Source organism: Myotis nattereri, assembly GCF_964212035.1.
Source record: "Myotis nattereri genome assembly, chromosome: 6".
NCBI classification, from domain to species: Eukaryota; Metazoa; Chordata; class Mammalia; order Chiroptera; family Vespertilionidae; genus Myotis; species Myotis nattereri.
The window spans coordinates 40,337,456-40,354,813 of record NC_138081.1 but is presented as its reverse complement, the minus strand read 5'-3'; the positions used below and the strand labels follow the sequence as shown (position 1 = coordinate 40,354,813).

Sequence of the window (17,358 nt, the reverse complement as noted above, 5' to 3'; positions counted from 1 at the left end):
GAAACACTAACTGAAGAAATTTCACTTTATTAGTGGTGGGAATGGCTTGACAGTATGTGTCCTCTGAAGTGTTGCACTGAGAAAAACAGCATCTTGTCTGTGGGATATACCAAGTCACTAAGACCTGGGTCTGATCATGAAGAAACATTAGACCAGGGGTTCTCAACCTGTGGGTTGCAACCCCTTTGGTGGTCAAACGACCCTTTCACAGGGGTCGCCTAAGACCATCCTGCATATCAGATATTTATATTATGATTCATAGCAGTAGCAACATTACAGTTATGAAGTAGCAACGAAAGTAATTTTATGGTTGGGTCACAGCATGAGGAACTGTATTTAAAGGGCCAGAAGGTTGAGAACCACTGCATTAAACAGACTTAAGGGTCGGGGTCGTCTACAGAATGTAAGCTCTGTATTATTTATAAATTTCTGAGGACGAGAAACACAGAGAAAGCCTGAGGAAGTATTCCAGATAGAGTAAAGAGACAATATAACTAAAATGTAACAAGTGTTGCTATATGGGATCCTGGCAAAAAGGAAAATGGGACCTTCCTGGGATAGTTGACAAAATTTGAATGGGGCCTTAGGATTTGATGGCAGATTTATCAATATCAACTTCCCAACTTATGTAGGTGAGTGTTCCTATCTTAGAGAAATATGCCTAGGCTATTTGGAAGTGATGGGACATCAAGTCTGCAGCCTGCTCTTAAAGGGTGCAGAAAAACACACGTGTCCATGTGTGTGTGTGTTGAGAGATAGGAATTGAAGAGAGGTGGTGCTGGAGCAAATGTAGTGAATTGTTAATAGTTGATGAGTCTGGGTGATGAGATACGGAGGATATTGGCATTATTCTTAAACTCTTAAGTTTGGAATTAAAAAATTATGTTTTAAAAGTGTATGACAGGTATTTGTAGGGATGATGGTAAGTATTCAGTAAGTTTGTTAGTAATGGAAAGAGCTAGAGGATGGTAATTCATAGGAAGAAAAAATTGTGAAATATTGTGTGGGTCAAGAGGAAGGAACTAGGAGAGCCGACTTAAATTTATGAGAAGAGATCATTGATATGCAGTGGTTTCTAAGGAGGAGATATAGATGAGTAAGTAGATTAAGATGGGATATATAAAGAGCAGCTTATTTTGACTATTTGGAAAGATAGTTAATTAGGTTTCAGAATGAGCAAAGCCTACTCTTCAATGTGAAATATTTTATCTGCTAAGAATCTTGCTTAGGAAATGGGACTGTGTTCTAGACATGAGTGATACAATAATAGTAGAGGAAAAGAATGATGAATACAGACCAGTTAGGGATTAAAAAAAAAAAATACTGATTAGCCTTAGGTGGACAGAGACTGAGAAAATTGAGCATATGTTGAAAGGCTTGTTACTGAAGTTTAGGGTAATTTGTAAGGAAAATGATAGATTGGTAGGAAAGAAAACCAGTGCTATTTTCTTAAAGAAGGAAAAAAAAGAACATTGAACTAAATTTAAATTGTAAGCAACTTTTAGCTGCTTGAAGAGCAAGAATACTTTTTAGTTTAAATAAGAAAATAACATTGTAGAATACATAGTATTTTAAACATTTAATTATTTGTTCTAATGGCACCAAGAGGTGAAATCTGACTTATAAAGCTATGTAGTAGTAGCAAGAGAAATAAGAATTTTCTTTGTTCTGACAAGAAACAACAAATTCTCCAAGATAGAAGTTTAGAAATTACATATTTCTTATATCGTTTGTCAAAGTAATAATCTTTGGTTGATCTTCACGATTGATGCTTCTCTTAGCAGGGAAAGGTTTATAGGTCTACTTTTTAATTTTAAGGGCATTTGAGCAGAAGTAACCTACTGTACTGTTGCCAACTGTGTGCAGTTTTTTGCTTGCAGAAGTCAAACATTCTTTGTCATGTACTGCTCCACCCTGTACACTTTTCATTGAACAGATCACATAGTTGTCACCTCTAATCTTCTAGCTTTTAGTTTAAATAAAGAAATGCATATAAACCCTTTAAAACTTGTCTTTCAGAAACTATTAAATTTTTACAGACTTTAGGTTCTGCTTAGTCTGCATAGAATTTAATTGATTCAAAGTCCTGTGTCTGAAGTTATTTCGTAATGTTTTCATATAAATAGGTAGGAGATTTTTTCTAGGTTTTAAGGAGAATATTAATACCCAAGTACATAACAAAGTAGAGGAGAAAGCCTTGTCACAGAGACCTGTGGGACTTTTCTTTACCAGCTTACCAAAGCCAAATGTGTACTAGACATTGCCTTATGCTTTATTTTCGGAGAATGTTAGTATTTGGTAGACAAATAAAATAGGAATTACCTGTATTGTTAGATTCAGATGTATGCAGGAAGAAAAGGTCTTTGGTGCCACTATTTTCATAATCTCCTTAAAAGTATTAAAAGAAATAACAATGATTCTGGAGTAAGAGCCTGCTTCTGTTTTCTTTCTCTGTCCTAAGCTAAGGTGTATATTGATTGTCTTAAAGGCACAGGGTTTATCATTATGTACCTGGTTTCTTTAGGTATGGTGATGGAATAAGCAAATTTATAGGGTACTTCAAACTAAATTGCTATTCTTAGGCAGATTTAAGGTTTATTTAAGTCCCACCCTTTCTTACCAGGACTTTTTACTATATGGGTGTGTGTTTTCTCAGGATAGAAAAAAAAAGGTACTTTTATTCCTCCTTCCCTCCCTCCCTCCCTCCCTTCCTCCCTTCCTTCCTTCCTTCCTTCCTTCCAAGCTTCCTTGGCTTCGTCTTTGCATTGAAGATGTTTTGACATTTTTAGAAAACACACTACTATATATTTGGTGTCACATTTTGTTTGGGGATTTAAGTAAACTAAAGCTATACATTCTTATTGTTGTAACTAGGGGCCCGGTGCACGAAATTCGTGCACTGGGTGTGTGTGTGTGTGTGTGTGTGTGTGTGTGTGTGTGTGTGTGTGTGTGGAGAGTGTCCCTCAGCCCAGCCTGGCGGCTCTCACATACTGGGAGCCCTCAGGCGTTGACCCCCATCACCCTCCTATCGCCTGATCGGCCCCTTGCCCAGGCCTGAAGCCTGGGTCAGAGGCGTCAGGCTTGGACAGGGGACCCCCATCTCCCCCCGATCACTGGCTCTGGCCCCCGCCCAGGCCTGAGGCCTCTGTCCCAGGAATCATGCCTGGGCAGGGGACCCCCATCTCCCTCTGATCGCTTGCTCCCCCCCCCACCCCCCGCCCAAGCCTGACGCCTCTAACCCAGGCTTCAGGCCTGGGCAAGGGGACCATCATATCCCCCCAATCCCCGGCTCCGCCCCCCACCCAGGCCTGATGCCTCGGCCAGAGGAGTTGACCCTCATCACCCTCCGATCACCAATCACCGGATTGGCCCCTTGACCAGGCCTGAGGCCTCCGGCAGAGGCGTCAGGCCTGGGCAGGGGACCCCCAGCTCCCCGCGGTTGCAGGCTCCGCCCCTGCCCAGGCCTAACGCCTCTGGCCTAGGCGTCCGGCCCGGGCAGCGGGGACCTGCAGTGGCAGCGGGGGGCGCCGCGATCGTGGGCTTCGCTTTAGGCCCAGGTAAGGGACCCCTAGCTCCCGGGACTGCAAGCTTCGACCGTGCCCAGCTCCCATCGCTGGCTCCACCCCTACTTCCTGCTATCACTGGCCAGGGCGGCAAAGGCGCCTGATTCTCTGATCATGGCTGGGGGGCAGGGCAAACGCGGCCCCAGGGCCGCCTTTGCCCTGCCCCCCAGCTCTTAGCTCCCCCTTGGGTTTCAGATCACTGTCAGTGGCAGGGGGCTTCTTCCTGCTTTCCCTTTCGCCTCCCTGCATTGTGCCTACATATGCAAATTAGCCGCCATCTTGTTGGCAGTTAACTGCCAATCTTAGTTGGCAGTTAATTTGCATATAGCCCTGATTAGCCAATGAAAACGGTATCGCCGTACACCAATTACCATTTTCCTCTTTTATTAGTGTAGATGTTTTCAGTTTATGCATAATATGGTACATTTTGACATAGACAAATGGTAACGTATTAATGAACATACTTTCACAGTTATTATAAGAGGTTTTCATTATTGAAAAGTGAAAATAGTGATCCATTGCTGTTTGCTTGGCATTACATGAATTATTTTAAAAAGTATTTTTAATTTTGTACCTAGCTAGATTATGCATTTCTTAAAACATTGTGGCAAAAAATAAAACATTGTGGCTCAAAGAGTATAGTGACAAGGTCTTGTCTGCATAAAATTCTTCTGTAGTTACCTCTTCAGGTTAAATTCAAACCTCCTTAACAGGCATTTTTAAAACACTCTTATCTTCCTCAGATAAAATCTTTTTAGCTGAATTTCTTACTTCCACTATACTTTGTACTCCCAACGTTTTTCACCTTGCCATTTCATAATTCTAGCAACCGATAAATGACTTTATTTTCTCCTAAGCCTTGGAACTTGGCTGAAAAAAGTTGTCAGCTGGGGTTTTTCTAAAATCATACTATCTTATTTTATCAGGACTTTCACTGTTGCTCACGGATTTTATTTTATTTTTACCTTTTTTTATTATTGCTCTTATTCTTTCATATTTCTATAAACTTGCCTTACTTTTTTGGGGTTCCTTTTTTTGTTTATCCCTTCCCTCCTTTTAGGAAATAATCCTCAGATACTTGTTTTATTTGCTAAGGTTAGAATCATCTAATTTCTTTGTTGTTTATTTCAATACTAGAGGCTTGGTGCATGAAAATCGTGCATGGGGGGGTGTGCCCCTCAGCCCAGCCTGCGCCCTCTTGCAGTCCAGGACCCCGCGGGTAGGGTCCCTATGCCTGGCCCATGATCAGGGCCTATGGGGGCTTTCCTTCCCCAGGCTGCCAGCAGCTGGCTCCACTTCTGCCACTGCCAATGCTTGCCATCTGTGCAGCACTGTGCCCCCCTCCTCCCTCCCCCGCTACCCGTTGCCTCCCTCTGTGGGTGACAGGCATGGGGTGGGATTGCTTGGCTGGCCTGGGCCTCCCTCTATGGGGCAATTGATTGCGGGCCCCCAGATTGGCTGCCCCGCAGAGAGAGACCCTGCCCACCCACTGCAGCGCTGCCGGCCAGGTAGCCGGGGCTCTGCAATTGATCGCTGTGCAGAGGGTGGGGTGGGCTTCTCTCTTTGGGGCGATCGATCGCCGAGCCCCTTTCACCATTACCATAACATTGCTTTTATTTTAATGTCCATAATTCTTTTTTTTTTTAATATATTAATTTTTTTACAGAAAGAAAGGGAGAGGGATAGAGAGTTAGAAACATTGATGAGAGAGAAACATTGATCATCTGCCTCCTGTACACCCCCTACTGGGGATGTGCCCACAACTAAAGTACATGCCCTTGACCGGAATCAAACCCGGGACTCTTCAGTCCGCAGGCTGATGCTCTAGCCACTGAGCCAAACCTGTTAGTGCCATAATTCTTTTTTTAACATTTTGATTGAAAGACTGCACTGTCCTACTCTTTGGTTTATTATTGACCTCATTAACATTTGAGATAGGCTTGTGGGAAAAAGGTCATCTGTTCAAAAATTCTCTCTACGGGAATTTTGTCCTTTCACATTTGATTTAAACACATTTATAGTGCTTTTAAAAATATTTTCTGAGCCCTAACTGGTTTGGCTTAGTGGATAAAGCATTGGCCTGCAGACTGAATAGTCCTGGGTTTGATTCTGGTAAGGACACATGACTGGGTTGCTGGCATGATCCCCAGTAGGGGGTGTGCAGGAGGCAGCCAACCAGTGATTCTCTCTCATCATTGATGTTTCTATCACTCTCTCCCTCTCCTTCCTCTCTGAAATCAATGTAAAAAATATATTTTAAAAATAAAAATGTTTTCCCAGTAAATTTAATTTTTTTTCTTTTGCAGTCCTTTTTAATTATTTAAGTATATTTATATTTCTGATAGTCATTTTGAAATAGATGAATTTGTCAAATCATCCGTAGTTTCACATTCCCATTAAAATAAATCAATTATTACAATTAATGATGCATGGAATAGAAATTGCTTATGGATGCTTTAGGATTCTATTTCAAATTCTACCAGTTCTGGGGAGCAAGGGTGAGAGGAGATAACTACTCTGTAGGATCATGGAAGGAGGATAGTGAAGAGAAATTTCCCTGACAGGTAACTTATAAATATTTCTCTCCTGCAATTTAATGGAAGAATAGAAAGGTTAATTGGGATAATTCACACTCACTGAAAATGTGCATAGTGTTTTTTGTTCTTTTCATTTGTTTTTTATTACTTGTCTAAATAGAGTAAAATTATAAAGTAATATTAAATTGTTAACATTACTAAATAATGAACTCAATATGAACATAGTGGGTCTTTTTGTTAGGTTTTAATCAGTGAAAAGTCCTTGGAGGTGGATTTTTAGATCATAGGATGCCACTCTTGTCCTATATAATAAAAGCCCTAAGAGCAAAACGACCACCAGGGGCCAGACTCTCAACCCAGGAGGAGGGGGAGGGGGGCACAGTGAGGCCTGGAGGCGCATGCTATGGCCCAGAGATCCCAGGAACCACAAGCTCAGAGCTTGCTTTCCAGTAAAAAAAAATTAATTGAAAATCAAAAATAATGCCCAATGCTGCCATGCTGGGAAGAACGGCTCCAGGAGGGAAAGGCCTCCCCAGGCCCCACCTGGCCTGGCTGACACAGGCACTCACCAGTGACTGCAGCTACTTCCAACTACTGGCTTCCTGTCTGCCCTTTCCTAGACTACGTGTGCTTGGGGGCGTGGCTTTGGCCTCCTTGGCCAATAGCACCACATCAGCTCCGGTGTCCAGCTTCTGGCTTCCTGCCCACCCCTTCACAAACTGCCTGTGCTTGGGGGTGTGGCTTCAGCCCGCCCCCGCCCCCCCCCCCCCCCCCCCCCCAGCGCTGGCTGGGCATTGATTTGACCATGTGACTGACATCCATGTGCAGTTACACTGCATATTTACATTTGGAGAGAAGCAGGGTAGCCCGCTCCTGCCTCCTGCTTGACCTTCTAAGCTAAGAAAGGCCTGTTGATCTCCATGTTTCCCTCCTGTCCAGAATCAAAACCGCTTGGGGATGAATGATTCCACCAATGGCCCCAACACATGCTCGGTGTCACTGTCACAGACATTCTCAGTCATTACAGCCCATTCCTCAACTTGCAGTGCCCTGCTCCACCCAACTGCCACTCCTCACCCGTCACACCCTGAGGACCACCTTATGTTATCCTATCTGAAATGTTAGCAAGATCTCAAATGCCCCCCTGTCAATAGCTTCCTTGCCCTACCTTTCTTCCTCTAAAAAACTTGCATTTTAAATATATATATATTTGATTGATTTCGTAGAGGGAAATAGAGATAGAAACATCAGTGATGATAGAGAATCATTGATTGGCTGCCTCCTGCACATTCCAGACTGGGGATGGAAACATTCCCTGGCCCCTCCCCCAGCCAGCAGGCCCCCCACTGGCTGCGCAGCACTGAGGTTAGGAGAGAGGGGAGGCAGGGAACCGAGGGGTGGCGGGGCGCTGAGGACAGCGTTGGCATCTGGTGTCTGTTCCTTCAGCACCCAGCTTGGTCACTGTCACCTCCTCTCCTGATTGGCCCTGATCACCTGCCAGGCCTAGGGACCCCACCCGTGCACGAATTTCATGCACTGGGCCTCTAGCTTTCAATAAAATTTTGGTTAAAAAGCTGTGGGCTTTTTTCCCCTGTTAACATGAAAAATATGTGAAACACCTTCTGCAGTAGAATCTAAAGCAAAGTATTATTCAGATACAAAAGAACAAAATGAATTGTATAAGTAATGTGATGTATAATGAGATGTTGTGAATTTACTTTTTTTAAATATTCTACCTGTATTAGCATACTTAAATTTTTATTTTTGTTGTGAATGTAGGTTAGAGCCAGATATCACCTTAATTAATAGGTCAATAAATTGACTTAATTTGTGGAATGTAGTGAAATTGAGAGTTGAATGAATACTTGGAAGCCATTTTTTAACTCAGCAAATACCTAGTGTGTTTCCCATGTGCCAGGTAAACCAGCTTTCTGAAAGTCATAGTTTAATATAGTTTCTTCTTCACTTCCCCTAGATAGCAGTGATACAGTGTCATTTCTCTATTTTCCCAAATAGCTCTTTTATTCGCCTCTTCTGATCTTTCTATTCTGTAATAATCTCAGTTTTATCACTAATTCTCTTCTGCCTGTACTATTTTAACAACTTTCACCTAGTTTTCTACTTTCTAGCCTAATTCCCACTGATGCCAGGATGACCTTTGAAAAACACAAATCTGATTTTGATACTCACCTTCTTGATACCCTTAAAGTGATCCTCATTTTATACCATATTCCTTAATATTCCATAAAAGGTCCTTCACAGTTTTTTCCTGACTATATCCTATGCCTTCACCTCACACTCTAAGTTAGCTTAGACTACTTATAGTTTCTTAAAGAACTAACATATTTTTTTCATGACTTTGATCATACTTTTCTCTCTAGTCATCATATGGAATATTTGTTCTTTTTAAACCAATAGGAATATTATTAAAATAAGAATAGAATAGTACCACCAACAAAAGCAGTTCTGGTAGATGATCCATATATAGCTTTTACTGTGCACCAGGCACTCTGCCTTCATTACTCATAGTTTTTGCAACAACCCTAAAAGATAGGTACAAATAAGAAAAGAGAAGCACAGGAAGCATGTGTAACTTGCCCTAGGTCAAGCATCTAGAAAGTTGGTGTAGCAGTTCATGAACCCAGACATTTGCTACTACACGACATTGCGTGGTCATGCATGAGACTGTTTAAGCATCACTGCATCTGGTTTTCTTTCCAGATCTTACCTCTCCACCTCTCAGGAAAAACAGGCTGCTTCCTTGTTTGGATCTCATCTGTATAGCCCTTAGGTCATGTTACTGCATTTACACTCTTCTGCCTTGCTTCATAAGGACTGGAATACCATGTTTTTGTATCTTATCCTTGTATCTTCAGTGGTTTTGGCACATACTTAATGACAAGCAGTTGGATAAATGAATGCATAAGTCACAATTTAAAGATAGAGGGAACCCCTCTCTTTTAACCTTCTTATTTTGTAGATGAAGAGACTGAGATAAAGTGAACATGATGGTAATATCAGATTTTAATGTGGATGCTTTACCAAAGTTAAGTTTTAGTACTAGTCTTTAGTGGTTGGGAGATGTTTAATTTGCTTCAAAGCTCAATCTGAAGAGCTGGTTTAGTGGTTGAGAGTGTTCTGGGTAGTGTTGGCAGAATCTGGTTAAGAAGTACAGCATTTAACATGTTCTGTTAATACCATGTGATCATTTATATGCCATATCTGTTAATTATAAAGCAGATGACTAGTATCATTTGCTTTTTTAGGTCCTCTGAATAATGTCTAGATACATTGGTGCTTTTTTTTTTTAAAATATATTTTATTGATTTTTTACAGAGAGGAAGGGAGAGAGAGATAGTCAGAAACATCGATGAGAGAGAAACATCGACCAGCTGCCTCCTGCACATCCCCCACCGGGGATGTGCCCGCAACCCAGGTACATGCCCTTGACTGGAATCGAACCTGGGACCCTTCAGTCCGCAGGCCGACGCTCTATCCACTGAGCCAGACCGGTTTCGGCTACATTGGTGCTTTAAAAAAAAAAAAAAAAAAAAAAAAGATTGTGAGGTGAAGAATTTTAATATATGCAACCTTTGAAACTGGTTGGTAAATTTTGAATCTAGAAAATGGATATATGGGGTTAATGATGATATTCTCTACCTTTTTTGTATACTCAAAACTTAAAACATTTTAATAATATAAAGTAGGGGGCTATAAAGAGAGATTGGGAATAGAGTATAAGCTATAAGATGAATAAGGAAACTTTGAGAATGAAAAAAATAAATAAAAATAAAGCCTAAAAGTTCTAATCTCTACTCTGGCTGTGTGAAATTGGAATGTTTATTTGTAAATGTAGGTCTTCATAGTATGCACCGTATACTTTACAGTTTCTTCCTGAGCTTCTTTTGCTGTTGTAGCATAAACAAGTAATTTATGTTTTTTTTTATTGATTTCCTACAGATAAAATTTTTTTCTGGTAACTGGCTTTGGCTGACTTTAGATGTATGTTTAGCTGAAGATCAATGATAGGAAACATTTTTAGCTTCTTATGGGAAAAAGCCCCAAATTAGCTTACTTTTATTTTTATATAACACAATACCATAAATAGGATTAGTCACTATTGTATATTACATTTATTTTCACAATTTTTTTTTTCTTACTTCTGAAATTCAGGTTCTTTCACAAGATTCCAGATAAAAGTTATTATGGATGGTAGGTAAGGGCTAATAGATAAATGTTAGCTATTGGTAACATCCTACTTTTGTTAGATGTGTGCACCTGGATATTCTTTATAAGTGAGTAATTTAATAAAATAGCCTTGTGTAAAGGACAATTGATAACACAAGTATTTAATACGTTTCAGTTCTTAAAAATATAATTGTTGGGAAGTGGGCATAAAGATGTGATTTCTTTATCTTTGTTAAGATTTTGAATTAAAATATATAGAGTTAATTCTGTTACTTGCTATTCTTATTTTAAGGGTTCTGATGACTGTCTTGTGAAAATCTGGGCCACAGATGATGGCAGATTGTTAGCTACTTTAAGAGGACATGCTGCTGAAATATCAGACATGGCTGTAAACTATGAGAATACCATGATAGCAGCTGGAAGTTGTGATAAAATGATCCGAGTCTGGTGTCTTCGAACATGCGCACCTTTGGCTGTTCTTCAGGGCCATAGTGCATCTATAACATCACTACAGGTACTTGTTTTAATCCTTGTACTATCCATTTTTATTATAATTTAAAGTAAGTTTTGAGAAGTTACTTTTATAATTCATTGTATAAAGTCTACTAAGACAAAGGAATATTACTTTTTTCTTTATAAATACGTGGCTTTAGATAACTTGGTAGTCATGACCTTTGTCATTTCTCGACGTTTTTAATTCTGTTGCTGCTATTTGCATGGTGAAAAATGGGTTTATTATTTGGACTATGTCACTCTTGTAAAAAATTTTTTTTTTTCTTCTTTGATTGTTTTTCAGTTCTCACCATTGTGCAATGGCTCAAAGAGATACCTATCTTCTACTGGAGCAGATGGCACTATTTGTTTTTGGCTGTGGGATGCCGGAACCCTTAAAATAAAGTCAGTTGCTCTTTTATTTCACAGATGTAACTTTAAAAGCATAAATGTGTTTAGTGGTTGAAATTGCAGAAGTTATAAAGTAGTTGACAGTAGGAATAAATTTACTTTATCTTCTTGAGTGAGTAACATTTTGGCTCTTCACTGACCTCTCATTTTTATGCTTTCTTTTTCTTTTCATGCTTCTGAGAAAGTTTTCTCATGTTAACATGTTTGTTTCTTCTTTCTCTTATCTTTATCCTAGCTCTAGCTCTAGCTCTTTCCTATAGACTATACCTGTCTTACTACCATTTATTTCTGTATGCTACCTAGTTTTATCTAACTATCTCCTTCTGGTGCTGAGAACATAATCTTAGAGTTCATAAGCTATTCTTTAGAACAATTGTAATTATTTGTTACCACATCTATAAACTGTAGTTTTTATTGTAGACACTTAGGAAAACAATCATTACATTTTCACTAGGTAGGTGCACCCTCCCTTTTGGAGGTTTTTGCATTTATGTTTTCACTTATATTATCTTAGTTTATCAAAACAAGTTGGCTGGAAAACATTATCTTTTGATTAAAGGACAATGAGACAAAGAAAGGTTAAATGACTTTCCGATAGTTAATACAGTTTTTTTAAAAATTGGCAAAGCCAGGACTAGCACACTTCCTTGCCCTTCGGTCCTGCACTGTCTACGCCATGCCACCTTTCAAGTGGATGTAGTAGGTACAGGAAGTGCTCTCTTTACTCCATAGACAGTCAGTGAATGGGGAGGTAGTACATCTAGTGTTTCTACACTGTTGAAATGGCCATTTCTGTGCTTTCAGGATAGAAAGTCATTCGGATTAGAAAGTTTATCTCAGTAATTATCTCTTCTGTTTTTAAATTACCAATGAAATGAGTTATTTAATAAAAAAATTTTTGCAATTTATTCTTTTAAAACAATAGTGTTTAAGTAAATTCATATGTATGGACATTCCTGGAGAATACCTCTTCTAGTAGGGCATTAGGGGGCCACGGCAGTTTGAGTAACAAAATAAAACAAACTGCTTCATTTGAAAAAAGGATTGTGCCCCTAACCAGTTTGGCTCAGTGGATAGAGCATCAGCCTGCAGACTGAAGGGTCCCAGGTTCGATTCTGGTCAAGGGCATATACCTTGGTTGCAGGCACATCCCCAGTAGGGGGTGTGCAGGAGGCAGCTGATTGATGTTTCTCTCTCATCAATGTTTCTAACTCTCTATCCCTCTCCCTTCCTCTCTGTAAAAAATCAATAAAATATATTAAAAATAAAAAAAGAAAAGAAAAAAGGATTGTGATCAAAGACATGGTTCCTTGGAGAAAGCAAATTTCATTTCACCCTAGTTGCATTTTTAATATTTAGAATGTTAAAGGATTTCTGTAAACATTTAGATAAAAGTTGAAATAGCTTACTGATATATATGGACAATAGCAGTAGTTAATTGTTGTTTTCCTTGAGCATTTATTTACCTCCCTATGGACATGATTGGGATACCTTTATCTTTTTCATTATTGTTTTTGTATAGAAGAAAAAGTGATTAGTGATCTTAAAATTAGCATGGGAATAAAAATGGTATTACAAAATTAAATTCTTTGTGCTTCTTGAGAATTACATTGCTAAGTATAATAATACTTGTCTGTATCATTGAGAAGTTATTTCATATAACTTCTATGTAGATTTTTTAGAGCCTTTATGTAGATTTATCTATAAACTCTTTACCATAAATTTTTCATGTAAAATTTTTAAAAATTTAGACGTAAGTAGGGCAATACATATAATTTTCTGCTGTTTTTTAAAGTCTATCATAGCCATTTATAATAATTTCAATAGTTGCATTATATTATATTCCATTGAGTTGTTGATCCATACTTTGCTTAGTGATATTTTTTAGTTTTTTTTGGACATACAAGGTTTTCTAGTTGTTTGTAAGTAGTATTCTTTTCTATTTGCTATGATAATTGTTCCTTAAAAACTTTCAAGCTAGAGCCAGGCATCAAAATAAGAGTGATTATTTTTTTTAGATATAGGGACACCTGTTTTCTGTATTACACATAGTTGATACCTGCCAAAAAATTTGACAGGATTTAAATTACCATATTTATATCATATAAGCTTTAATTACTAATTGAAGGCAAAAAATGTATTATGCTATAATGCTTTTGCGTGTAAGTGACTTCAGCAATCTTCTCTGCATTAATTGAAAGAATCAGTTTCATCACTAATTGAAACCTGTTTCGGAAAACCAAGGCTCTTGATAAATTCAGAGAGTTTGATGTAGGTTTTGTATGTATGGTAACACTCCCCCCTGCAAAGATGCTGCTTCTTAGGTGAGGAATCTGACTGGCTGGGGCCCAGAAGCTAGCTCAAGAGGTCTCTAAGTAGGAGGAAGGCTGTCCCAAATATATGTAGCTTAGATGTAAGGCGAGAATTGGAATTCTAAAATATGCAGGTAATAATGATATACAGTTTTTATTAAGCACTTATTCCACTAAGCTAGTACCGAGCACTTTACATTTTTTTGTATCATTAATCTTTATGGCAACTCGTATGAGGAAGGTATATTACTATCTTCAGGATGTGGAGTGGTGGGAGGAAACTGAGGTGAATACTGACTGGAAGTATACCATCAGAACCCACTTTCTCTGTCTCTTTCTTTTTTTATTTTAAAGAACCTTCTCTTAACTACTGTGCCAAACTAAGTAGTGCTTATTCATTGATAGAGTATCTAGAACTGGTTTAACCTAATTAAAATACTAATAATACTAATATTTATTAATATTTATAATTAAAATACTAATAATACTAATATATATTATGCCAATAGCTAAGCACTTTACATGCATTATACTCATTCAATTTTCTCAGCAACTCTGAGATATCTTCTCTTCTTACCCTCGTGTTACATATGAGGAGCCTGAGGTACAGAAATGTTAACTTGCCTAAGGTCACATATCTGAATAAGTGGCAGAGCACGGAATTGAACTCAGTTTGTGTCCAAGGCCACATCTTAAAGTAGTTCCTCAAGTATGCACTTAAAAATAATTTGTACCGCCGAAGCCGGTTTGGCTCAGTGGATGGAGCGTTGGCCTGCGGACTGAGGGGTCCCGGGTTCAGTTCCGGTCAAGGGCATGTGCCTGGGTTGCGGGCACATCCCCAGTGGGGGGTGTGCGGGAGGCGCCTGATCGATGTTTCTCTCTCATCAATGTTTCTGACTCTCTGTCTCTCTCCCTTCCTCTCTGTGGAAAATCAATAAAATATATTTTAAAAAAAAATAATAATTTGTACCTTCTTATCTTAAACTAGAGGCCCAGTGCACAAAATCATGCTCAGGTAGGGTCCCTTGTGGCTGCCGACTGCTGGCCGCCAGCCAGGGCCTTCCTTCATTCCGCGCCTCCCCCTGGTGGTCAGCACATGTCATGGTGAGCGATCGAACTCCCGGTCTGCCGGTCAAATTCCTGAGGGGGCACTTTGCATATTAGGCTTTTATATATATAGATTATTTGTACCTGCTTATCTTTTTTCCCTTAAAAATATTAAAGCCTATTTCAAATGTTAATGTATATGATTATTTGCATATTCTGGTTATGAGTTCTAACTAAATGGTTGGTTGTTGTTTATGTGAATGATTATGCCAAAAAATTTTTAAATGTAGAACTGCTGACCCATAAGATATTAAGGAAAGTGCAGCACATTATTTGCCTTAATAATTTCAGATTAATTTACTTAAATTTCAACTACTTTATATTTTTAATATATTTTTATTGATTTCAGAGAGGAAGGGAGAGGGAGAGAGAGATAGAAACATCAATGATGAGAGAGAATCATTGATTGGTTGCCTCTGCACACCCCCTATGGGGGATGGAGCCCACAACCCTGGCATGTGCCCTTGACTGGAATTGAACCCGGGACCTTTCAGTCCACAGGCCTATGCTCTATCCACTGAGCCAAACCAGTTAGGGCTCAATTACTTTAAATTTACACTGATAAATTTAGCTTTAAAGAATGTTTTAATAACTTTAAGTTTATGTAAATTACATTTATTATGCTCAACTATATCAGAGCCTATGGATATTAAGAAAAATGTTTAAAATGTTAATTTTTACAAATTTATTTTAAAAACTTAACAAATAATGTGTTGTGTTCTATATCAGCAAGAAAGACTATTATTGTTCAGAATATATAATAGGTAGATCCAAAAAATAGATTTTATTTCCCTAAATGATTACAAAATTGAAACCACTCTATATTTGAATGCTGTGGATTGTGAAAGTTGCACAGTGCTTCTGGTTGAGGTTGAAGACTATTTTTGAAATTTTCTCTTAATCTGAGAAAAACTAGGTCAAAATGTATATTAAATAGGGCTTTAAAAGTAATTACTATATTTTGGAGCATTACAAATATATATGTATTGAAGTTGGTATATAAAATCTAATTTTTTTCTTAATAAAGTTAGTTATAACAAATATTTAATACCAATAGTATTAGACATAATCTAATACAGTAATACAATTAATGTAAATATAGCTGAGTGTGACCTATTTTCTACATATCAATGTTTTGATGAGCATTATAGTTGACTGAATAGTCAAATAGTTTAAGATTCTTTTACTAAGCATCTTAATTTTTGGAGTTTTATAAGACATATTTTGTGACATTAGAAGATAAACAAGGGGAGATGTTTAATGTCTGACATGGAGAAATTTTAGTTATTGGTGGTGTGTATATGTTGCAGAGGCAACACCTATTTTGCTTGAGTGTCCATGTTTACAAATGACTTGTTTATGTATTTGTGCTCTATCGAAATCTGTGAAATGTAAATTTGATTAGGAGTGGGTATAACTAATATATGCATGTCTTGTTGTCGTAGTGGCTTTGGAATTGTTTTCTGTGTGGATTGTTATGTAATCAGGAGCTCCTACAAAATCTGTATGTGGAGTTTCCACAAGATCTACTGATCATGACATATGATTTCAAACCTGTTTTTAGGAAGGGAGCCATCTGTTGCTTCTTATATAATTCTGTGATTATTTTTTGAAATAGCAGATTCCTGGTGTTGGTATTCCCTTTGGGATATTTTTAATTGTTAATTTTTTTGTATTATAGTCCAAGACCTGCAAAATTTACAGAGCGCCCTAGGCCTGGAGTTCAAATGATCTGTTCTTCTTTTAGTGCTGGTAAGATTTTTTTTTCTCCCTAATTTTCTACTTTAAGTTATACATTAGATCTTTCTCTTTTCCTGGATATTATACAGGGTGGGGCAAAAATAGGTTTACAATTGTTGGCATGGAAAATAATTAATAAATAATACAGAATAAACTCTGTTTCACTTACAACTATAATCTTACTTTTGCCCCACCTTGTATTTTCAAATGCAGTTATGTGCTTGAGGTAAGCTGCCCTAGAAAGTTCTCTGCACTGAGTAATTGTTGTGCAAAATGGTAAAATTACAATGTCACCCATAAGCAAAAGCTTTTAATGTACGCAGCGTATGTACATTGTGTGTAAATACACAAAAACCTTTGTTTCAGAGTTGAGAAAGAAGTGATAGATCTGTTGATTAAATGCTAAAATTTTCATGGATTAGAGAAAAATAGATTGGTTAAGGCACAGGAGATAAAAATATGACATTTTGTGATAAAGACACCATCAGGGTCCCTGACTTCACTTACATACAGCACTGTCATGGATTGAGTGTTTTTGTCCCCTCATCCCCATGCTGGCACCCTGATCTCAGATTTCTCAGCCTCCAGAACTATGAGTAATAGATGTCTATTGTTTTTGTTTTGAGAGAGAAAGAGAAGAGGGAAAGGAAAAAAAAAAGCTAGCTTATAGTGGAACACAGTTTTGGAAAATATTTACTATTGTAATATAAATCGTATTCTAATACATATGCCAGGGGATGAAAATTAATTTAGAAGTGATTTGAATTTTTTTAGAATTTAGTTTATATACTCATGTGACTAATATTTTTCTTTAAGAAGATTATAATGCTCTAGGACAGTGGTCGGCAAACTCATCAGTCAACAGAGCCAAATATCAACAGTACAACAATTGAAATTTCTCTTTTTTTAAAATAAATATTTTATTGATTTTTTACAGAGAGGAAGGGAGAGGAATAGAGTTAGAAACATCGATCAGCTGCCTCCTACACACTCCCTACTGAGTATGTG

General features: G+C 38.1%; 1 protein-coding gene across 1 annotated transcript in view; it reads left to right on the top strand.

The window, feature by feature from the left end:
* The window catches only part of PHIP (PHIP subunit of CUL4-Ring ligase complex), a 157,415-nt gene that overhangs the window by 55,577 nt on the left and 84,480 nt on the right, over positions 1-17,358 (top strand). The window contains exons 8-10 of the mRNA XM_081095074.1: positions 10,581-10,802; positions 11,085-11,185; positions 16,292-16,362. Of these exons, the coding sequence (XP_080951200.1) occupies positions 10,581-10,802; positions 11,085-11,185; positions 16,292-16,362 (394 nt within the window). The remainder of the gene's footprint in view (positions 1-10,580; positions 10,803-11,084; positions 11,186-16,291; positions 16,363-17,358) is intronic.